The sequence below is a fragment of the Xiphophorus maculatus genome, chromosome 4 (assembly GCF_002775205.1).
Source record: "Xiphophorus maculatus strain JP 163 A chromosome 4, X_maculatus-5.0-male, whole genome shotgun sequence".
NCBI lineage: Eukaryota > Metazoa > Chordata > Actinopteri > Cyprinodontiformes > Poeciliidae > Xiphophorus > Xiphophorus maculatus.
The window spans coordinates 21743466-21768044 of NC_036446.1; the positions used below are offsets into that span (position 1 = coordinate 21743466).

Sequence of the window (24579 nt, forward strand, 5' to 3'; positions counted from 1 at the left end):
ATTTTGGCCAGAATGAAAGTGATATGTATTGTGAATTGAAATTAAAGATGTAACAATGTTGTTTTTTCATATTTAATTATTATAAATTTTTTTGTCTGATTTGATTCTGACCTCAGATAATCTTCCTAAAACTGTCAGGCTCAAAAATCTTTATGTTTTCTCTTAAAAAAAAAAAAAAAAAAATAGACATGATTTTGTCCAAATCATAAATACATCCTTGGTCTTATTCAGATCTCTCCGTAGGGCAGTCAGACTTGGGTCGAATATAAAAACATTCAATAAATTATGCATGTTGTCAAGATATATGAACTTGGAAATGAAGGAAAAGGTATTTGGACCCAAAACGCTCTAAGCTAGTTGGAGTGTTTCTGACGGGCCTGAGAGTTTGGACAAGACAAATTCTCCAGAGGTCAAGCAAGGCAGATCAAATGATGGATTCATCTGCCTGAAGGCTGCTGCATTTCATACTCTTTAAAGTATGAAATACTCTTTACTAACAGTGTTCAGCAGACGGTGTAATGCTGAAGATGTTAATTGGCAGCAAGTAGTTTTGCATCGAACCACTTCAGAAATGTATATGAAAGACATATACAGACATGAGGCTTTTTTTTATTAGTTACACCATGAATGCTTTGTATTATGGGATGTATTACGGGATGCATGGGTACACAACAAGAAGAGACTAAATACAAACTGCACTGTTTTTTGAAGTTTCAGACATTTTACCAGTAAACGTTTGCAACTATTTAACAGCCAGATTTACACCATGTTTACATGTTTAGATTGCAACCAGCATCTCTTCAGTATGATCAGTTTTTGACTTTCATTAGAAATGCAAATCTTCCCCTTAGTAACAACTATTTTTTTACAGCACTTTGTTTGTGCCAAATGTGAGAAACCTTTCCTCGGTCACCGCCATTATGAGAGAAAAGGTTTGGCTTACTGTGAGACGCATTACAATCAGGTAAGAAGCTAAAACTTGGCTTTGAATGACACGACTAACATCACATTGCAGGTAGACAATGAAGGAATTTGTTTGCTTTCTCTCCGTGTTTCTCTGCTGTTAAGCTCTTTGGGGACGTGTGTTATCACTGCAACCGTGTGATTGAAGGCGATGGTGAGCATTGGTGTGATAAAACACATAATTAGGATCTTCTATGGTTCAGTAATTAAAAAAGTTCTGTGGTTCAGTAAAGAACAAAGTGTTGCTTTAAGTGACAACAGCTGAATCTTCTGTTTTTATTTATTTTTTCTGTCCCCCCTCAGTTGTGTCTGCTCTCAACAAAGCCTGGTGTGTCACTTGTTTCTCCTGCTCCACCTGCAACACCAAGCTCACTCTCAAGTAAGTCTTAATATGTTCATTGATGCAAACCATAAAATCTAGTCACATGCAACTCTTCCACCTCATGTTTGTTGTGCTCTTACTTTTCTTTAGCACTTTTCACGTGCCTTAAAACAAGAAGAGTTTTAATGGGAATGGCTTCTATATTACAACTTGCATCTTCACTCAGAATAGTGTCCGTGTTTGTAATTAACTGCTGAATATCAAATCCTTTGAGCTTTAATGCCTCTGTATTATTCAATTGACTAATTGTAATTTTTAGAAAAATCTTCAAGTCTTCAAAGTATTGCATAAAATTGGTATCATTAATGAATATAACAAATCAAATTGTGAAATTAACAGTGGTGTAAAATTCATGGGTTTTGTGTTATATTTCAAAATCTAATAATGTATGCTGTCTGAATGTGGTTATGTATTGTAAATTCCTAGAATTGTTGAATATTTCTGTATTAATTAACATAACATTCAAAGGTGGACGACTAAAAGGAAAGCAAATAGAACTGTTTTTTAGCTAGTATTTTAACTTGTTTGATGAAAATGTCACTAACAAACCCTCAAGTTGCTTTGATTATTTTTAAACTTGAGTGTGTTTTGAAATGACAGCCACACAAGATAAGGTTTCTGTGATAATTTTACTATTGGAACACTTTACTTACATTTCATTTGACTGGGCATTTAATTAGGATGGAATGAAAACATACAGTTTACTACATCTTATGGACAGTGTTGAGCTGCTTCATTAAAGATCAACATCTTAAGTTTAAAGGAATTAATAATCATGAGCTTATGATCAATCTTTTTTCGCCACAACATGACTTCAGTGCTCTGTGGTGTTAAGTTTCTTAGAGGTCATAATGTGACAGTTTTACTTATGACTGTACTCTTATGAATTAATGTTTGAAAATTTTGAGCTATAAATCTCCTGTGTGGTAAACACTAGAAACTCTTTAGTGATCTAGTAAAGTTTAGTAGATAATCAGTTTCCATCGTTGCAAACTAAAACTGAATTTTTTTGTGTTTTTTTTTTTTTAATTAAATGGTTATGAATTATAATTACATTAAAAGCTCCATGCATATGCTAAACACTTTAAGTAGAAGTCAAATCACTGACTAACATGCTTGAGCTGTAGTTCAGCTGTGAATTAATATATTATACAGAGGGTGAAAAATGTTGCACTCTGGGACTTGAGTCCATATCCTGGAAGCCAGAACCAACAGTTGAGGTGTAATGAAAACATATTTCAACACTTGATCAAGACATCTGCTTATCAAAGCCATACAAACATGGAAAAGGGATAAAAAAAAAAGATTTGGAGCACTCAGTGTACCTTAGCACATTCAATATACAGTATTTAACTATGTTACTAAAGATAACTGTTAACAGAGGCTGGTGGTAGATGAGTAATTATGTCTTCACTACACACTGGAGGAACTTGGACAGGTGGATTTTGGCAGGTAATGGCAGCATGTTCTCGTCCGGTGAGACGAAACTCAAGAAGTGCTGTTTGAAAGTTGCCCATTCACCAAATGTCATACCCAGGAGGGCTTTCAGATCTTCTGTGTCACCAAAGACCAGAGCAGAGCCATTGAGCTTATGTTTTTTCACTGTTTCCCTGTACGTACTGTCCAATTTCATCCTCTCCATCTGAGAAAAAAACAATATAAAACACAGTGTTGTTAGTGTGCCTGTTAGAAATGTTAGGTCAATGAGTAAGGCTGAGAAATGTTATAAAATATTTTATCACAAAATGAACAAAGAAATGTGCACAACTATCACAGCAAAAACATAAAGTGATGGAAAAATGTCCAACAAGATCTCTTTCTGAAAAACTGTCACAACAATTTTAAATCTGAAGGTTTTTAAAAAAATTAACTAGAAAGATCTATACAGATCTTTAAAGAACAATCTAGAACAAAAATATCCAATGGAAATAAATGAATTAATATCCAAGATATGCTATAAATGCATAAGTCATACAGACTAACTTTGTCTGAACTCACCTCTTCACATATGTCATCTATGGTCATTTTGATAAGACTTGTGACTGGAAGAGGAGCTATGTACCTCATCCAACCAGAATTTTCCAGCCTGCTTGTCCCTCTGATAAGAGCCAGTTCCCTCTTGATTGACTGATCCAGATTCACCATCCCTACCTGAAAGATCTCCAGGTTCTTTAAGGTGAACTCAAACTCATCATCCTTGAGTAACGCTTCGAACACTTCAGGATCTCCGTCCTGCTCGAGGAGGTCCTCGATGTGTGTCCGCATCACATAGAGCTCCTCCCTGGACTCGCTGAAGACCTCCCAAAGGGTCTTTGAATCATCAGAGCTCATGTTCTGTTGATCAATCGCTGCTCTCTGCTTTTCATCCTCCACACACTGGAGGATCCAGCTGAATCGACAGGGCCACTGGTTGGCTAGAACCACCCATGCTGCAGTGTGCTCTGGGTCAGGAAACTCTTTCTTCAGTAACTTCATGATTATGACCGTTACCCAGACAGAGCTGATCGTCCTCTTCATTGAGATGGCATCATCTAACATGTACTTGTTCAGCTTTTTTTCACCGTTGCTAAGTATTGTCTGAACCATTTTTTCCAATTTATCCTCCTTCACACCTAAAGTATCTCTATTTGTGTTGATCAGAGGATTTGACTCCTTTGATTCCTCAATTGCCACCACAGACAGATCTATTGAAGATGTCGTTCTCCTGTTTCTGTTCCATCTTAAAAAGGAATCTTCAGAGATGCCTGGAGTGTTGTTGAGACTGTTAAATAAGCTGCGCTTTGAATTTTCACACATTGGTGGGACTGTGAAGCCCAGAGTGACTATTCGGTTCAGCAGTGCGTGAGCTCTGTCCTCTTTACAGAAGCAGTTTTCTGCAAATTTCACTTTTTTTAACAGAACATTTGGATTTACAGCCAGGATGGAAAGAACTGGGCTTTCCTCATCTGAGAGTAAAATATTGATGGCCTCCAGGACTCCAACAATTTTCTTGGGGGAGCAACGGTCCAGATTAGTAATTTTCAACACAATACGAATCCTCCTCCTTTCAAACACCTCCATGAACTTGATGAATTGAGTCAGAAACCACATTTCTTTCCTGACTTCATTCATGAATCCCAATTGGTTGCTGATCCGTTCATTGTCCATTCCTCGCTTAATGTTCTGTTCTTGACTGAAAATGAGGTTCTTGACCATCTGAAAGGCAAACCTGAGTAATGTTACTGCTGGGACTCCTAAGGATGCAATAGCAAAGCCCTCCAGTAGATTCATCTCACTGTTTGCTTCAGTCCCCAGCTCCTCTGGTTTTATTTCAGCATTAGGAAAAACCCAAACAAAAAAGACCACTACGAGAACTACTGGGACAACAATGATGAACAGTAGGAAAAACCACAGGGGGCAGCAGCAAACCTTCTTGGATATCCAGTTATTGGGGATGTCCTTCACCTCCTGAAGTGAAAAAAGTAACCCAAGAAGAAAAAATGGTTATCAACCACTGCTGTGTTTTAGGGACATGTGTCTTCATAAATAATGCTGACTTTCTATCAGTTTGTTGCCCACTTTTTGTTTGGAAACCACTAAGTACCTGGAAGATAGCTTGGTAAAATAAATGCATCGTTCCTGCAGATTTAATCCATATAGTGCAGATGTCGAGTTTGATCTCAACATGAGATCAATATTTAATGAGTAGATTCAGTTGAGTAAAATTATTGTTAATTTTTGGAAAAAGCCAGTGGACAGCAGGTTAATGTCTTACACATTGAACAAGAGAAGTACCAAAAAGACACCAACTGGCTGTCCAACAAGGCATTTGAAGTCCTTTGCAGAATATTTCCCAGTGATTTTTTGTATTACTTACAAAAACACACATAACCTCTAAATATGTTCTTAAGGTAAAGAAAAGCCAACAAAAAACTCACCTTTGCCTTAACTTCATCCCTTTTATCATATTGAGTAACACGATAGAGTGCGAGTTGCAGTTTCCCAAAATTCATCTGCATGGCATTAAACAGTCGTATGGCTATCCCAGCCCATAGCATGTCACTGCCAGCAAAATGCCAAGCACTGAAATTCACATAAAGGAACCTGACATTATGGTGATTCTGGTTCTCCGTAGTCCAGACTGGTGTGTAGAAGAGCAACCTCACAATGAGAACCAAGAAGTCTTTGACAGAATGTTTGACTGCACGGGGTTTTTGTCCTTTGTCAAATTTCTCCTCAATCCTCAAAGACTCCCGATTTGTGTACACTGAAAAACAACAATTACAATATTTACATTGAGGATGTAGGTAGTTTAGATGCATATGATCGTATTAGAAAATATGATGAACAATATCATCATCATATCTTCTCTATGTTAAAAAAAAGGCATCTGTGGCCCATTATTGGAAAAGCAGAATAAAAGATATATTTTAATATATTTCCTATGGATGATTTGTTTAATAACTCATCTCAAGCAGAAACAAAGTCGGAAAAAATCGTAAAAAGCATTATAATCAAAAATGTAATATTATGCATCCAACCTCTAAAATCAAGGTATTGAGATAATTTTCTGGTAAATATTTAACATTTTATAGACTTTACCTGTATGGCTTCAAGTAAAATACACTTAAACAAAGAACTAAATCCAATACTTGCTCCAGGAAAACAATCAATATCTCAGAGCCTCATTATTCTGTGAATTTTATTATCTGAACTTGAAGCTTGATATAAAATGTGCAATAAATCTGCCAAAGTAAAAAGAAAAATAATAATTCCTGTTGCAGCAGGACCTTCAGGGTACAGCAGCAATACTTTTCTTTTCCATGGAGGCCTGTCACCACTCAAACTTGTTGACATGAGTTGTCTTTGTAATATATTTCCAAACATTGAATCAACAAGGTGAATTCATATGTGCAGCCTGACTAATCTTTTTTGTGTACTTTGTTTATTTCTACAACTCTCCAGAATTTTGTTTACCATGCTTTTTAAAAGAAGCATCTTTTTTTTTAAAGATATAAGGATGACTTAGGTGACTCAGTAAAATGCAAAAAAATGTCCCTTTTTAAATGCATCCAGTCAGTTTTTAAGAAGTTATTAAGACCTTTGGGTTTCACTGCATATGTTTGGACATAATATGTTGTAATATTCTGTCACCATAATATTATCATGGACAGGTGCAGTTTGCACAGTCAGCGTATCACAGTTTCACACGTCTCTGTCATGTTCACAGCTCACACAGCAGATAAGGAGACGGTGTCATAAACACTGCAAACATGCAAATCATCTGATGCAGAAAGTAGTCATCAGTGTCACACAGAGTAAACCCAGACAGGTATAAGTGGTTGTTTTAGAAACAATCTGCTTGTACTTTTCACACCATTTACCTCCTATTTGATCGAGAATCACATACAGTCGGTCCTGACAAGAAGAGTAGAGTCCCACTGTTGCCGGTGATGAAACCTTCGTTAGCGTCTTGGACAGAGCGTATGCATAGATATTATCTGAAAGCAGATTTATGTGAACAGTTAACGTGGCTAACTCATTAAAATGCAGGTAATATTGCTATTGACTAGAGATATATTATTCTTTAAGTCTGTAGATTTAGAGGTGTTCTATTTCTAAGCTCTGCAGATCTACATATTTCCTGGCACAATTGTAAACTTTGGTCCAAGAAACGTCTCATAAACTTGTAGAGGACCTCCATTGGGTTTCACTGTTCTCTGCATTCACTCGCTTCATACTTCAGCCTTTTACACTTTATTACTCTTACAAACCTTGCACATTGAGAGACAGAAGTTGTTGCCTATTCTACTTTGCGGACAAGATCAAATGCAGTCAAATGATCTAATTATGCTCAAACATTATTTTACTCTAGCCACATAATTGGATTTAGGTCAAGCCTTTGACAGAACCATTCTAATCTGAATATGCTTCGATCTAAACCACTTCATTAGAGATCTTGTAGAGTTTCATTGTCTAATTCTATGTTGTTTTGAAGCCTTAAACAGAGTTTCATCCTTAATACCATTCATTTTCTGATCAACCCCAACTGTCATCCCCACAAAATGATGCTGTCACCATCATGTTGACTATTGTGAACATGTTTATTAAAGTAATGTGCAGAAATGAAAATTTCTGCAATCACTATATTAGTAAGAGTGTTAATATGTACATGATATCTGCAGTACATTTTCTTCTGAACTTAAATTCTGTAAGAGACGCTGGTTTATGGCTGCATAGAGATGCAGTTGGTAGCACTGCAGCAGCAAGAAGATCCTGGATCTGAATCCCAGCATGTTCTCCCTGTGCATGCATGGGTTCTCTGAGGGTAGTCTGGCTTTTTCCCACAGTACAAAAACATGACTGTAATGTCAATTGGTTTCTCTGAATTCTCCTTACGCATGTGTGTGTATGGCTGTTTGTCATGTCTATCTCTGTGTTGCCCAGTGACTGGTCACCACTGGAGATAGCCACCAAAGCCCTTAGTGACCCCACAAAGATCAGCATGTTAAATAATAGATGGACACGGGTTTATCAGACATTCCAAAATTAAAAAGTGTGGATATATTCTTAAATTTACCAAAATTTGAATGATTTATCTTGAGTTAAGATACATAGCATATATTATTTAAGATGAATAAGATAGACTTAGACTTAGACTGACTTTATTGTCATTTTGCATGCACAGGGTGTATACAGAACAAAATTTCGTTGCATACGGCTCAGGACAATGTTTTGAGGTTCCAATGTTGTGATTTGGAACCTGGTGGACCTGTACCGGATGCTGCGGAACCTCTTTCCAGAGGGCAGCAGGGAGAGCAGTCCATGGTGGGGGTGTGAGGGGTCACTGACGATGTTTCGGCCTCGGGACACGCAGCGCTGGGATGAAATGTCCTGAATGGAGGGAAGGGGGGCCCCGATGATCCTCTCTGCTGTCCGCACCACTCTCCTCACGTTCTTCCAGTCGGAGGCGCTGCAGCCTCCACACCACACAGAGAGGCAGCTGGTCAGAATGCTCTCTATGGTGCTTCTGTAGAACGTCTTGAGGATGGGCGGGGGCAGGTGTGCTCTTCTCATCCTCCGCAGGAAATACAAGCGTTTCTGTGCCCTCTTGACCAGATGAATATTCATTGGCATATACATTTTCATTAAAGCTCTAAATGTGTAATTACTTTTCAGGCACAGTCAGAGGGGGACTTGGTAGATGTAACTACAGCAAGGTAAAGCACATCAGCTGTTTGGATGTGTGAAATTTCTTGGTAAAAACAACTGCAGTCTTGCAATGATTTTACACCAATTGTGTCAGGAATTGCAGGAGCTGCTTAAGTATCATGAGACAGATATGGGGTATTGTGTCCTCTCCCATCTATCATTTAATTTGCTCAGTTGTGATTCTGTTGTCTTAAAATTTTCAGAAAGACAAGACTTGTGCAATAGCAGCTACTGAAAATGCTCTCAAACTCCTTCTTGTGTTTGCTCCTTCTACCTTTTTCCCCTCCAGACTTTCAAACACCTTATGGCTGCTGTTCATTAATTTAGTCCAGACAGGCACTGTTCCCACCAAACAGGATAGAAATCAGAGGCTGAACTCACACAGAGCCACCACTGATTCACATAATAATGTTTGCGAAGTGTGTTAGGGAGAACTCATTTGCACCCTGCAACAGAGTGAAAATAGAGTCCTTCTGGGGAGAAGGGAAGTACTCTTCTACATGCACATTCATTTCTTGTGGAATAACTCACCTGTTGTTACCTCCTTCATGATGACTGTAGGATGGGACACACAGCTGTCAGAGAAAACACCTTTGATCTGTGAAAAATAAGAAACAGCAAGGCTCTCAGCTTGGGACACTTTGGAGACATTTCTGCAGCCATGTGTAATCTGTTTAGCTCCAGCTCTCTCCTCACTTCCCTCCTCTCACATCTCTTCCTCTCCTCAAGCCTCTAAGGGATTAATATATGTCATAGCATTTATTTTTTATTGATCATTCATAAAGGTTTAATGCTGTATTTATGAAGGATATTGTTAATACAATATTTACTAGTAGCTTATATTTCCAATGTTTAAAAACAAGTCACGGTGTATTTAATTCTGAAAAATGGGCTTTATGTTTATTTACCTGCTTTAAATGTACCCTAACATAGCCATTCAACAATTATGTCGAAGCTTTTGAACATTTATGGCTGTAGAACAAAAGATTTATTAACATTTACAGCTATTTAAATTGACATTGTTTGCATTCATAAAGCATTATTGCCAAAACTTTTAATAGGCTTTGTTTTCTGATGTTCGGGGACCAATAAAATGTTAATATATTCCTTTTAAACCTATAAACTAATCAGCTGGCATTTACTACAATATCATCTATGTTCCTAATTCTGTAAAGGGCTGACAACACGTTACTGAACTCTGCAATTACTTGCACTGGAGTCTTAGTGTGAAAAAAAAAAATTCTACAAAAGAACAATCATTATGTATTTGCAGTTATAACTTGATGCTGAAGATTTCTGCACCATTTCTTTCATCTTCATCTATGTTTCGGATTCATCCTGGTAGAACAGCTTTGATCAAATTTTGTTAAAGAATCCTACTGGGCTGACTCGGCCAAAATAGAAAGTGAGTTATTCCCTTTTTAACAACTGTGCCGTTAATTTAATTAGGTGCTTATTTGCGATTTATTGTGATGGTCACCCATCCTCATGTTCCCCGACAGGTTGGTCTGACACAGCCTGCTGCTGTGTGCTTCTTGTTGATGCAGCTTTAAATTAGTTGCCTCTCAGCGTGTTTCAAAGCATCCTTCTTTAATGTCAGCCAAAAGAGATGATCTATTCTCAATAGAATTAATTTGGGGTATTGATATGCAGACATGTTTAATTTCCTATTGTGATTTGTTTCTTTAGTAAAACGTGTTGTTTTCCCCTCTGAGCTTAATAAAATATTGCAACCTACTGATATGCTTCAATGTCTTTTTAATAGGGTTTCCGCGCGGTAGTAAAAGGTAGTAAATTAAATTATTTTAAATTAAGGCCAGTAAAATGTAGTAAAAGGTAACAAACAGAATTTGACTTGGTAGTAAATTTTTCATAACCCTTTCAATATGTTTAGAATTTTACATTGATGCTGACTTTTTGTTTTAAGTTCGTTTAACAATAAACTCTGTATTTAAAAACTTATATCTACTTCCGGGACCTGAGCTGACGTTGATGGACTCGATTGGTTCCGCTGTCGTGCGCATGCGTAGTGTTACAAGCGCCTAAAGTATTGAGACTAGTGAGCCATTTTGCGCCTCACCATGAGAAAATATAAGTTTTCAGGACTTTGGCTCGATGCCCAGGTGACAGAGAAGCTCTTTGTAAAGTATGCAGAAAAAAAAAATACAAATCTGACTTCGTGACTGTGATCAAACCAAACCCAGCGGAGCATCTACCGTTCATTAGCAGCGGATTCCTGCGCAGGGGAGCAGATCCTTATTTCGTTTTTTTGGTGCGACACGAAGCGACGACACTTCAAGCTCAGCAGATCTCCCAAAATTAAGGAAATCTGTGCTGATAAATCAACTGGCCGATAAATCAGTGCATCCTTAGAATTCACCATTCTCCCAAAAGAGACTTCTGCTCGACTTTTGTATTGGTAGTTAAGATATTGTAGAGGTAGTAAAAACAGGTAGTAAAAGGTAGTAAATTCAAGTCTAGGACTCCTGCATAAACCCTGTTTAAAGATTACATTTTAAACACCTTTAGGATCTTCTCAATTACCTTAAAAAGGGATTTTGTTTTTCATTGGCTAGTCTATTCCTACAACTTCTCATATGAGGTTGGTTGTCAAGGCAAAACATGTTTCTGGAGAATGACAGACTTTGTCACTAATCAGAGCTTTTTATGTTGCTATGGGCTCCTCTGAGGTTCATACTCCAGTCTTGTATTTGTAGTCTGAAGATTTAGGAAAAGGTTTTGGACTTGGATTGCGAGTGAATACTTAGTGCGTTGGTTTGGGTGTCCATGAAGATGGCTGAAATTAAAGGCCCAACTCCAGTCCACACCCGTAAGATGGTCTCTGTGAGAGAAGAGCTTTAATAAAGACTCATTCCCAAAATATGGGACACTTAAAGGTGGAACAGAGTTTCATTCTGTTCCTGTATTTAGTAGTTAACGGATAGTGTGAAACATCTATCAATCTCAAGACTTTTTTTAGACAAACCTTCTAATTTTTATAGGATTTTCTTCAATTTGTTAGTTTACTAATTTTGTTATTGATAATCTCTTCCCTCAATTCAGGGTGTGGTCTGCCTTTAAACATACTGTGGTGCTGCCACTTTTCAAGCTAAAACATTTAAACCCTTCTGACTGCGGAACCTGGGCTTTAGTTCGAAGTTCGGATCTGGGAGGTGTGTACATGTTCTGTTAACTCTTTGTTGCACTTCGTGTGGTCGCCCTCATTAGGGTGCCAGGTAGCAGCAGTCCTGACACGCTGCAGGTGTTTCCAACACACCTGGACTTGATTTCCACTCGCCAGGTGAAGGATTTAACGACCTGGACGCCAGTACTTCGACGCCTTAGTGTTGACCTGCAGTGGTAAAGTTCCGAGCTTTCTGGGTAGTCCGTGTGGCTCCCAGTTCTGCGGTTTCTTTGTTCTCATCCTCGTCATCTCCTCACGCAGGTTACCTTTGCTAATCTATATGAATATGAATTTCCCGAGTTTCGTTTTGACTTCCTGGTTTCTCAGCTGCTCCGTTGATGCTGGACAAACTTCCACGGCTAGCTCCATCCAGTCCCTCTGCTGCTGCTATACTTGTCCGACCTCCAACCCCTCCACTCGGCTGCCTTCATCTTGGTACTCACCCGAAAAAACGGTTCTGCACCTCGACACCAATCTGTGCCGCAGACTCACCTACTGGATTCTAACACCAAACACCTGCAGTGAGTCAAGACTGTTGCTACCTGGCGCCCTCATGAGGACGACCGCACGAACTGCAACAAAGGGTTAAACATGCAGACACCTCCCAGGTCCAAACAGAAGTTGCCTTTTCTTTCCCAGGTTCTTTTACAAAATTCTTTTTTTTCCCCCCAGTTGGAAGTGTTCTTAGAAGAGAATCGTGATCATGAAAAGTTTCAATCTGGCTTTAAAAAGTTTCACAGCACTAAACCTGCTATCCTAAAGTTTTCAATGACCTGGTTATAACTGTTTTTGAAAATCCCTGCTCTTTGAGGTCTAAGAGCCTTGTTTGACATTGGATTATTGCATCCTTTTATCAAGGCTTGAGCATTGCGTGGGGTTGGAAGAAATTGTGCTACATTGGTTTAAGTCTTTAATGGGGGGGGGAAGCTTCCCAATCCAGGTAGACGCATAGTCTTCAGCTGCAACACTTGTTACTTGGGGAGTTCTGCAATGATTCATTCAAGCGCCAGTCTTTTTTCCCCTTATGTTACACCTAGGAACTATTTCTATGAAATATCTCTTTCCACTGCATTGTTGATGGCATTCAACACTATCTGCCAATTTACAAAAAACAGTTCTGTGATATCATTATTGGAATGTCTTGCTGATATAAAGACGTGAACAACCCTGTTATGTCAACTAATAGCAATAGTTAATGATTGCTATTCACTTCACCTTCTTCCTTTACATATTTTCTAACCTTGTCAGAACTTGCCTGAGAGATTCAAATAGACCGCATAGCTCTTGCTCGCAGACTTGAAACTTCTGCTGAAGTTTGTTTACATTTCATGGTCCAAGCTCTGATCAAAGTGGACAAACCATACTTTTAAATCTTCTGTATAACTTAATCCTATGACTTCAGGATAGACGCATGATTTCAATCCAACAGGCTTACCTGAATGATAGGGTTGGTCTTTTCTTCAGGTCATCTCATATCAATGCTTTTAAAACACTACAAACCACAGAAAGCCAGCTGCAGGTAGAAGTAAAAGGTGTGGCAATGCTCACGACGCATTTTATAACACGAAAAGGAAAGGGGGTGGGGGGGAAGGAAAAGGTGTCTGGTAACTACAGGCTTTGTATAGGCTTAACGCTTTCCAGGAAGTGAGGTCATGATAAAGATTGAATTACGCCATGCCTTACAATTAAAGCTGCACATTATCTTTTGTCCTTTTCTCAGCTGGTATTTTTGCCTACTTCACCATTTCACCATTCACAGAATAGGGGTCTGTGGTGTTGGGCAGTGCCCGAAACCATCAAACCGTAGAAAATCTCCTATCCTTCAAACAGCTTCTGGCAACAACTGTCCAACATTTTCTGTCTGTGGAAAAATGGAACAAATGAGTGATTTTTAAAATTTTTTTTAACTTCGGAGTTGTTGGGTCTGCATGATTCATGAACCACATTTTCTTACTTTGGGAGTCCCTCAGGTGGAGATTGACTGGATCGTTTTGCTCAGCGTAATCTGACATGTGAAACAGTTAAGATGCCAAAACAGCAGCACCAAAGCTTTTCTTTTTCTTTTTTTTTTTGCCTAAAGTAGAATTTGTTTTGACACAACTGGTTAGTCAAGCTTTCAAAAACAAGCCAAAGGCCTAATTTCCCTTGACATATTTACTTTATTTTCTTTAGCATTTATTTATTTATTTCCATGAGGTTAGCCCTGCTGGGTTGTCACAGCATGGTCTGCTGCAGAACTCTTTCACGCATTATGCAAATCATTTCAAAGTGGGTGCTTCAAACTTACAAAAGAGCATCATTCTACATTAAATGCAGGTCATAAACGAGACGGCAGTCATTATTATGCTGTACATTTTCACATCTTTGCAGAAAGTATGTGCCATTTCATGCATTGTCTAGTGTGCTTAAAGTACATTTCACAAATTAATGCTAAAGGCAAAAGTAAGGTCTCAAATCACTAGACAAAACTGACACTATGTACATTTAACATTTAACAAGCAAATGATGGACATAACTAGATCTTTTTTTTTCGTGAAAGTAATCCTACCGATTGGTGTCATTTATGTTGATAACTTTAATCCCAGCCCTCAAAGAGTAAAAGGCTAAATCTTTAGGCAATTTGCAAAAGTTTAATTAATGTATTTAATTAATACTAAAAACGCTGGGCCTGAGGGTGACTGATTATTTTTACTTTCTGCAGGAAGTTGATTGTTCAACTACTTTAATTAACTTGATTGTCATAGAAAAAAGTAAGATTGTGTGTGACAGACAGTTCTCACTTATTGCTTGGCCAGAAGTCTTTTGCAGATGAATACAGAATAAACTGGATATCATCCCCCAGTCGGCACACCTTCAACACACCTTGCCCTCTCACCTAATAGACTTTGTGATTAAGGTGAATAAATTCTCTTAGATGACTAATCCAAGATAAGCATCAAACAGAGACAAAGTCTTGCTCAACACTGGGGAAAACTCAGAATATTTGCTCCCTAAAATACGGGGAAATTAAACTAACGTAGTCATGTGTCAGGTTCGTGGAACAGGCAGCTGTAATTGTGAGAGGTGGGGGCTCACTGGTCAATTTGCATGAGCTGATGGGTAAACAGGTCTGAGGATGTGAGGCTTTTTAAAGTCCTATTGGAATCCAACAGAGGGTGCTAAAGCATTGTACATGAAAACAGGACGGTGACATTTGATCAGCAGCCCTTCATGTATCTTCTCTGTTTAGTATGGGGGAGCAGGCCTGACACTAAAGGAGGCATTTGAAAATCGGGTGCGGCTGAAGGATTAGGATGTGCTGGACTTATTCAAGGAAAGTGGTGATAGTCATTTATTGTACAGTTTACACGACAGTTTTAAACCGCCTTTTGCTTCTTTATGTTTTCCCTTCCAATAGCCAGATTTTCATGCAATCTTTCAAATAGTCAGCCTCAATGGCATAAGGTTAGTTTCGTCTTTTGTCTTTGTCCTTTTTTTTTCTTGGTTATGTACTTAAACTTGAGGGAGATAGAAAAACGGAGTACATAAATGAAGTGTAAAGTCTAACTGCCCAGAGCAGATGATTTGTATCTTAATGTTATCCTATAAAGGAAGACAGAAAGATGCATCATCTTTCAGCTAATCATCCACTATGCGGCAAGTTTTAATATAGTAGTTCTTTGGGAATGAACTTATTGGCACTAAAATTTCATTATGGCTGTCAAACAGTGTTTTGCTTTTGCCGAGTTAAAGAAATTGGAACAAATTGTGTTGCTGTGATGGACTGCTGCTAATAAAAAGCCTAAATATCAAATTTAATACATGCTTCTGCTGAGTTGACTCTAAGTGAGGAGCTTTTCATGCCTGAATGATTCATAGGTCAGAGTTAGGTGGCTTAGCAAACAACAACAACAATGAGAAGAAAAGAACATCTCTCTAAAAATGGTCAGGTACTGAACAGAATGGAATAATAATGTACAAAGTGAAAAATAACTTTGGAATGCCCCAAATATATTGATTCTAAATATTGAGGAGCCAGTAATGAGTGAAGATTCGTCTGTGTATCTTCTCACCCACCCACCTTCAATAAACAGAAACTTAACCATCCTGTGCAGCTGTCTTTGATGGGCTAACCATAACCACAAACATAACCCAGTCATCTCTGACTATAGCCTTAACCTTACCACAGTACGCCTTTGACTTTTAAGGACAGCAGAAATTAGACATCCTCATTATTTAAGGAATGAAATCCTACATGGGTTCCAACTTGGTCCAGAAGAGAGAACAAAGCCAGTGCCTAGTATCACTTCTTTACTTTTACTCTTTTTTTCCATGCTTCTTAAGAGTTGACAAGCTTGAGTATCGACACAGAGCCTTACACAAGCTTGGCCCTGAGCCTGCTTGCCTGGCCTAATTGGCCTCAGGACCTCTTGTTGGTGTGAGCTATTGATCAGTCTCGGTGAAGATGCTGCTAAGTCACAGGCAGAGGACAGAGAAATGGCCAGATATAGTGAAAGTAAGCGCTGCAAAATCTGGGCATGATGTCTTAAGCCTTGTCATTCGCTGTGCAGAGCCGCACGGTGAGCAAAGATGATAAGGTCCTCACCTCGAAGCACAGGGGTCCACATTCTTGCCACAAGCTGATTCAGACTCACTGATTGTCCTTTATTGTTACCACAGGGCTGATGGTGCCAACAAATGGAGGTTTCTGAATGCTGTGACCTCCACAGATCTATAGACAGCGTCTGCTTTAACAATCCCACCAGAGACAACGAGATGAAACCCCACCAACACTTGCAAAACCCGCTTTTTTCTTCGAAAACCTCTGCAGCAAATATTAGGAGGAAGAAAAAAACAGGCGGCGATGAGATTGCCACTGAAGAGCCCTTGTGGAGCAGGGGTGAGAGGAATGGTGATGCATGCTGATCTTGTATCTATCAGTACAAACATCCTATACGCCATTATTTTTTTGTCTGCACCTTCAACCTTTTTTCTATTCACATTCAGGACCTGGATCGCATCATTTCGTTCTCATATTTTCCCATTTTGACTTCTTCTACCTCGTTGTCTCCCCTCAAAGTCATTTCAATGTAAATAGTGCCTGTGCTTATCTGCCTCTTAAGCCTCCTTCATCATTCTGTAAGACTTTTTCAATTCTCAGAAAAGCTCATAAAAGAAACATGCATATGTTTATGAGGCCTGCCACACAATATGTCCTCCACAACCTCATAAAACACATTCTTCTTTATGTGGAGCCCAAATTTCTATTCTCTGCAGCATGTGAAGGCTACATTCCCATATGGTAATGCATTTATGATGCATGACAAGGCTCGCAATTCTCAATCTCCTCTGCAGCACAGCGCAAGTAACCAGAACTGTCCAAAAGCCATAGCCGTAACATCGCTGATCATTATACATTTTTCTTTCTGTGCTCTCGTCTCTCTGTATTCCTCCCCACGTCTCCCTGCAATCCACTTTCATCCCGTTGGTGCGAGAGCGCAGCCACCAGGTGCACACAGAGCTCTTCGCTGGGTGGTGGTGTTGGAGTGAATGTCCACTCCTGGACCTTTTCAGTGGCACTGAAAACCTACACGCATGTGTGCACACATTCACGGCAACCTGCTGATCCCGCCGCCTGTTTTATTGTCAATATCAGTCGGCTCAGGGGCTGTAGAGGTTGACGGCTGTTGACAGGGGCTGGATTGTGGCGGTAAAGACGATGGCAGCTCTCGCAGAGATAGAATGGCTGTATCTTGAGACCTCTTGGAGGGTGTTATTAGGCTGTTATGAAATCTGCCCCCTATCAGAGGTAAGAGGGAGGATATAGGCAAGATGCACTACAGAATACAAGTGTTGACTCTCTGCTTTCCTCCTATGGCTTCGTCTTATCTCCACCTCCAATTCATTCTCTTGCGCACACACATTTCTCCTGAGAGTCTTAACACCTATACTCGAGTTTTTCAATCAGCATAGCCTGCAGCCTCCCCTGCACACTTGTGAGTAGGAAAGGCAGGCTAACAGTTTCAAGGTATTACCAAGGTTGTAAAAGTTGTGGTTTCAAAGCAACACACAAAAAAACATGTTAACCCTCCAATGGTTTAAAGTCCTTTTGATGAAATGGAGTGACCAGGCTGTATGGAGAACAGAGGTTTCTACATTTTTCTCTTGCTAATAAAAAAGAGAAATTCATCTGTTTCGGGATATCTTTGCAAAAATCCCAGAGTCAAGCTGTGAGCAACATACTGCTAAGCAGCTGAATGGAGGCTCTACCCATGCAAAAATCTTGACTGATTAAGCAGATACTGTATTACTATTTCTCTATAAAGATCAGAACTACAAAAGCTATAAAATTCTACACAATAAGCCGTTGAAAACTTGTACATGTTAATCTTATACTTTTACTTATGTCTATGTATCCAAATCAAAATGACAAAGTAAACATTAGCAATTCTAAACTAACTATTTAACTATATTTCGACTACTATATTGTTAGGAATAATTGTTGTTCAAAGTACTTAGATTACGATATTAATTTTTGACTTTTAACTCTTGAGGTCATACTGTGATGTTGTAAAGCCTTAGTATTCTCAAGACAGAGTCTGTTGTTGACATGAACAAAAGAACTCACTATCCTTGAAGGCATCTGACTGGGGGTAGCATGAAATTATGTTAAGAAGTTATGTTATGTTAAGAAGTTATGTTACCTGTACCACAAATGTGGTAAGATAAAGGATTGCTGCTCTTGAGTTGTCCTGGTACATCGGCTTGGTGCATAGAAGGTGTCAAGATGGTCTTAGAAGAAGGAGGAAGGGAGTCTGGGATGAAAGATAGGTTTGCTAGTAAACCCGTCACACCATGGGCTTCGCCAAAATAGGTTAAATAGGGTCACGGTTCTGTTCAACTGCTTGCAATTAATGGTAGAGAATGGTCAATGACAAACCTGCACATAGTTAAGGTGAATTTCATTGCAGTATCATAACCCAAAAGCCAAAAATGTAAAAAAAAAAAAGAAAAAGTTTTTAACTTGAGAATATTGATTAAGTTCAAATGACAAATAAATACCAATCACAGTACTGCACTTATTTGGTACCGCTGCCATTAATACTTTCTACATCATCGTATAGCCAGTAGAAAAGCACTTAGTTTTCTTCTATCACATTTTACAAGGTTAATGCATATCTTTAGGAAGAGATAGATTAGGAGAGAGAGAAAGAGAGAGAAAAGGGGAGATAGCAAGAGAGAGAGAGAAATATTTCACTATTCCTTTTTGCAAAAATCTTTCTTGACCATTCCAAGTCCTTCAGATTACCTTGCAGAGTTAGGAAAAGATTTAGACCTGGGAATTGGTCTGTGTCTGTTTGGCCACAAGTTTCAGTGGTCTTAATCTGTTTATTTATTGATGTTTTGGTAGATATGGTAATGTTTTGGCATGTAGCTTTATGTTTTTATGTTTGTGTCACATCATTTTATACCCCAGTGAAAAGACAAGTTGTGCTTTGCTAATTAAAAGTTCCGCTACATATCTTTTATGTTGCTCAATGACAAATACCCACCCATCCATCCATCACTTGTCCATACCCCTCACAAAGCCACACAGAGACAAATGGGGCAGACAACCATCCAAAGTCATACTTACTTTCAATTTGGACAGAGCAGTTAACATAAGTCATTGGGAGAAAAAGTAAATGAGGATAGAAAAGCAGAGCTGGCCCACTCCATGGCATTTATTTTTAAGATTAATTTTAAACTATTATGTTTTTTTTACGCAACCAAACTTCTGATATGTTTAACATCCAAACACAAAAATTACAGCTAAAAGTCATTTATTGCTCTTTATTGGCAACTTGAGGAAATTCTTATGATCTTTTCTTTATTTTTCTGTTTTGCTTCTGGGTTGTTTGTTTTTTCAGCTGTGGGATGGCTTTCCTTTTCTTTGGTCTGAAGTCATTGATGTTTCCCATTATGTTTTGGCGTGCTCTTATGGAACAATATTTCATGAACGTGTTTCTGCTACAAATTTCCTGTGCAGCACAAATCATGTGTGGTTTTTTAAGTGCATTTTTAGATAATAATGTGCTCTGACATTGATAAATTCATCACATTTATTTGATTTAAAAACATCAACACTCTCTGGATGGAGTCGAGGTACAGGGTCATTGTGGGGGTGGTTCGGGTTGGGCTGTTGGGCTGCACCCCAGAATAGAGGGGACCACCTCATGGGTTCAGGTCATGGTTGCCTTTGGGGGTGTCATTACCTGGACGTGGGAGTATAGCGTGCGTGCAGGAGGTGTAAGTGTGTGTACAACATTAATTCTTGTGTGTGTTTACTTAAGGTGCGTGGGGGTGCGTGTCTGAATGCGTGCGCATGAGGGTTGGAACATATGACTGTGTCTGTGTTGGGTTGCGCTGGGAAAGCAGAAAGTCATGGAGTGCTAATTAAAACCTCACACAAACTTAAACTTAAAAACGTGCATATAAAAAAAACGCGGTTCATTACATTTGATTCATTCAATTTGTTACAGGTGATAATAAGTTTGCATTTGCTTTCAACATGTAATTTTTAATTTGACTCCCAAGCACACACACGAATAAATGTTCTCAAATTAAATATTCTCAATTGAGAAGTTAACTTCATTCCAATTTTTATATGGTAATATGCTGCTGCTGTAATGCATTTATTTCAAGAACTCTTAAACATATTCATCGGGGAGTCATTTTTTTCTTTTATTGTGACTCCTAATTTGTATGAACTCATCCAATAATCTAGATTCTTTTAGACCTGTGTAACGTTTCATTTTTATTGGATACTGATTTGAAATGCCTTTTGCTCATGCTTGAACTCAACTTAAAAATAAATGGTGCAATAAACATAATTTGTTGCAGTGTCATGGATGTCTAGTTCAAAATAAGAGCAATTACCTGTAACATTAACTACAAAAAGTTCCTAAAAATTCTTTTTGTTCTATAAAAATATTTTTTTTCAGTATTTTTCTTATTTTCAAACATCCAAGCTGTGACAAAGGCAAAACATAGACACATGCTTATATTATTCACTGTGAAAATGAATCAAGGATTTGAGACAAGAATCTTTTTGGAAGCCTCTTCTCAACTGGCTCCGTCAGCTGTGAGAGAGCCCGCTCTAATCCATTGTTACTTGTTGGATAAATTTGCATAATTCCACTATTGTTGCATCTCAAATCTTCCTCCATCGCCCTCTTTACCAAACCAAAGAAAGGGGGGAAGAAAAAAAAAAAAGCCAACACTCTCAAACCTCTGCTACTTGTTGCTTTGGCAACACGGCCCCGGAAAAGCGAATAGAAGTACAGTGAGGCAGGAATAAGAGAGCTTGGCAGAAGAGAAAGGACTCAGTGGTGCACGGGTGTGGAGATGAAGAGGGTTTGAGGATGGAGATATGATGAACAGCGAGCAGAAAAAATAGGAGGGGAAAAGACGCGGCAAAGAAAGAGGGAAGACGGAGCGAGAGAAGAGGGGAAACTAGTGTTCAGTGAATGGAACATAGAGCAATTTTCTGTTGCTTAAAAAGTCATTTATCTGTGTCGACAGTCTATTAGTCATGTATTCGAGTGTAACCCCCCTTCCTCCCTCCTGGTCTACCCCCGTTCACACCCTCAGTGTGTGTTTGTGCACAAATGTGTAACATTTTATGTGTTATGTGTCTGCACAGTATGTATGATGAGACTGTACTCGCACACTCCCGGGATCAGAGCTGGAGGCAAGAGAGGTAGTTTTTAAATTGCACAGATAAGATCAATATGTAGTTAAGGGTGGAGCTGAGCCTTTTAGAGTTAACATTGTGCTGTCTTGTATTAGCCCTACAGAGGGTGAAGTAAATTATTCTTTGGGAGGGGATGTAGAGAACTCACATGTCAAAGTAAGAAGTGTTTTGGAAAATCATGTTTCTGCTCAGTTATTTGATTTCTAAATAAAATTACCTAAATCTATACAGCACATATATTTAAGCTGCTTTGCAATATTCTCTCATCTATTTTTCGATCCACTGTTGTCTTCCATTTTCACTCAACTAATTTCATCAGAGGAGAAAGAGTCACGTCAAGTGCGCCTTTGAGTCATTTTCTCTGAATGCTGTCGAGCTCCCATGCATGAGATGGTGGGACATTATTTTGCTTAAAACACGGTCATCACTGTTCATTATTCCTAACCTCGTGATTATTGTAAGAATTGGCTTGGTGATGGAGGTAGCACACGAGATGGCATGCATGGACAAATAATATTCAGCCCCCTAAGCATGGAAATTCACAGGTCCTGCTTGGAAGAACAAAATGAGCTAGTTTTGAAGAATCTGTATGCAAAAGTGACAAAGAACAATACAATAATAATAATAATAATAATAAAAAGATCCTAAACATATCATCCATAACATGTTTTATGCATAAAAGTAAAGTTTAAAACAGGCTAAAGAACACACTGTTTGAGATTTATAACAGCAATTTCATCTTTCTATCCATTTATTTATCTATGCTCTCTGGCCAGTTTATTAGGCCGACCTGTTCAGTTGCTCTGATTGTATGACAGCCTTGCTTCTGTTGCTGCGGCTACAATGGATCTCAACACCATCAGTGGTGAGATGCATTGTGTGAATGATGGATGAATGACAGAATGCCATGCAAAGTGCTTTGGCATCCTCTGGACTTGATAAAGTGCCATATAAATATATAAAGGCCATTTACTAATTTCAGATGTCAGAAACCCAAGTTGTCAAAGGTTGAGTTCCTACAGTTTTACATGCTTGTCACACCTGACTCAAATTAGTTGACCATTAGCAGAACTCTGTAGAGCTTGACTGTATTCTGAGGTGAGATTTATCATTTAATTCAGGTGCAGGACCGGGGACATATTTAATTGTTGCAGGACACTGGCCATTGGGTACTGAAGTTTCTGATTCCTGCTTTGGAGACGATAAAACACCATAAAAAATAATAAAAAATTGTGGGAGCCTAAAACCCAAAGACCTGTGAATCATGACAGTGGTGAAGTTGAATGGCTGAAGAATAAGAAAGAAAAGGAAAGTGACTTTGAATGTTCAATTGCTGTGGCAGCTGGGTTAATCAAACTACAGTATTTCAGAAACTGTTGATGTACTGGAACTTTCTCGCATCATCAGCAGAAAAACCTTTAACCTTGAAGCAAATGGGCTATAGCAGCTGAAAGCCACAGCAGGTGCCATTCCTGCTCCAAACTTTAGTCTCTGTTTTAGGTACGAATCTATCATTTCTACTGACAGATCGATCACAAAGATTTTCACACCAACTAAGATTTAACAGCATGATTGGTGAAGATTAAAAACAACTGGCTGAGGGGGAACACCGCCACCCTTTTATTTTTCTTCTTGTTCTCAGGGCATTGATTGCAGGAGAGATAGCAGTTTGTTCACCTTGATCTCTTACCTGGAATCCTAACCTGCTCTGGAGCAGCAGCTACCATGATATCAAACCCAGAAGAATTAACACAGATCTTAAGGCAACAGGGGTTCCAACCAGGTAAACTGTAACTATAATGACAAGTAAGTGAATATGGTTAGATACATTTCTAAAATGTAAAAACATAGACATTTGTAAGAAGCTATGAATAAATACAGTGGCTGACTAATGAGGTGCATTGACTTAAATGAAGAAGCTTTCTGTAAAATACTGATATTTTAAAGAAATATCAGTATTTTACAGTAACAGTATATATCAGTTAGTTATATACTAATTGATATAATCTGTTAGTATATTTACACGAAGATCAAAGGGGCAGTATTATGTAAAATTGACTTTTTTGAGCTTTACATCATGTTATATAGTCTCCCCTCCAAAACATACCTGAGGTGTTGCTTTGATTCTTTTATGCATGTTTGAGAATCTTTTAATCTCCCATGGCAATCTCACAGCTGTGCAAAATGACTGAGTGAACCTAGCTTTTTCCAACCTTCCACCTCGCACAGCAACCTGTGACTTCCCCACTCAGCTACTTCTGACTAGCCAGCAGCAGTTAGCAAACACACGGTGGAACTGCACATCTGTCGAGCTCATAATGCACACTACTTCTCAGTGATACGCTGGTTAAAGGATTCATAGAGGAACAATGTTGTGATGATGTCTTGAAGGTGGAATTTCAGAAAGAGCAGGAGTTTTTAAAGAAACAAAGGTTCAATTTCGAGGAGTTGCATTAGGAAATTCAATTACCGGTATATATATGTAGTATTTTTAAAACTGAAGGTAACATAGTTACTTGATTGACTGAATGTCATGTAAAGTGCTTTGGACTTGATAAAGTGCCATATATATATATATATATATATATATATATATATATATATATATATATATATATATATATATATATATATATATATATATATATATATACAGTACAGACCAAAAGTTTGGACACACCTTTTAATTCAATGAGTTTCCTTTATTTTCATGACTATTGACATTGTAGATTCACACTGAAGGCATCAAAACTATGAATAACACGTGGAAATATGCACTAAACAAAAAAGTGTAAAACAACTGAAAATACCCCTTATATTCTAGTTTCTTCAAAGTAGCAACCTTTTGCTGTGATTACTGCTTTGCACACACTCTGCATTTTCTTGATGAGCTTCAAGAGGTAGTCACCTGAAATGGTTTTCACTTCATAGGTCAACCTGCCCTGTTAGGTTAATAAGTGGAATTTCTTGCCTTATAAGTAGTCATGAAAATAAAGAAAACCCATTGAATTAGAAGGTGTGTCCAAACTTTTGGTCTGTACTGTATATATATATATATATATATATATATATATATATATATATATATATATATATATATATATATATAGGCCATTTACTAATTTCAAATGTCTGAAACTCAAA

At 38.3% G+C, this 24579-nt stretch overlaps 1 protein-coding gene and 1 long non-coding RNA gene across 3 annotated transcripts; one reads left to right on the plus strand and one right to left on the minus strand.

Annotated features, from left to right (window-relative positions):
• Positions 1-615: 615 nt before the first annotated feature.
• Positions 616-2732, plus strand: LOC111608374. Its single transcript, XR_002752630.1, has 3 exons — positions 616-964; positions 1069-1117; positions 1267-2732. It is a non-coding gene; the product is annotated as an uncharacterized LOC111608374 (long non-coding RNA).
• LOC111608372 (NTPase KAP family P-loop domain-containing protein 1-like) lies at positions 1956-13263 on the minus strand. Of its 2 annotated transcripts, XM_023332201.1 has the most exons (6): positions 13156-13263; positions 9068-9134; positions 6709-6825; positions 5263-5591; positions 3344-4792; positions 1956-2987 (listed from the first exon to the last, which is right to left on the minus strand). In XM_023332201.1, exons 2-6 carry the CDS (start codon positions 9084-9086, stop codon positions 2748-2750), a joined length of 2154 nt encoding a protein of 717 aa, XP_023187969.1. In that variant the 5' UTR covers positions 9087-9134; positions 13156-13263; the 3' UTR covers positions 1956-2747. The 2 variants fall into 2 exon arrangements, with proteins under 2 accessions (XP_023187969.1, XP_023187970.1); XM_023332202.1 differs by lacking the exons at positions 6709-6825; positions 9068-9134; positions 13156-13263 and having other exon boundaries at positions 5263-5407; positions 5491-5580.
• Between the last annotated feature and the right edge of the window lie 11316 nt (positions 13264-24579).

Excerpts from the sequence above, each read along its gene's own strand:
- LOC111608372 (XM_023332201.1), bottom strand. Across the intron at positions 5,592-6,708 it reads GATTCTCGATCAAATAGGAG|TGTACACAAATCGGGAGTCT; the intron begins GTAAATGGTGTG and ends GTTGTTTTTCAG. Across the intron at positions 4,793-5,262 it reads GGGATGAAGTTAAGGCAAAG|GAGGTGAAGGACATCCCCAA; the intron begins GTGAGTTTTTTG and ends TTTTCACTTCAG.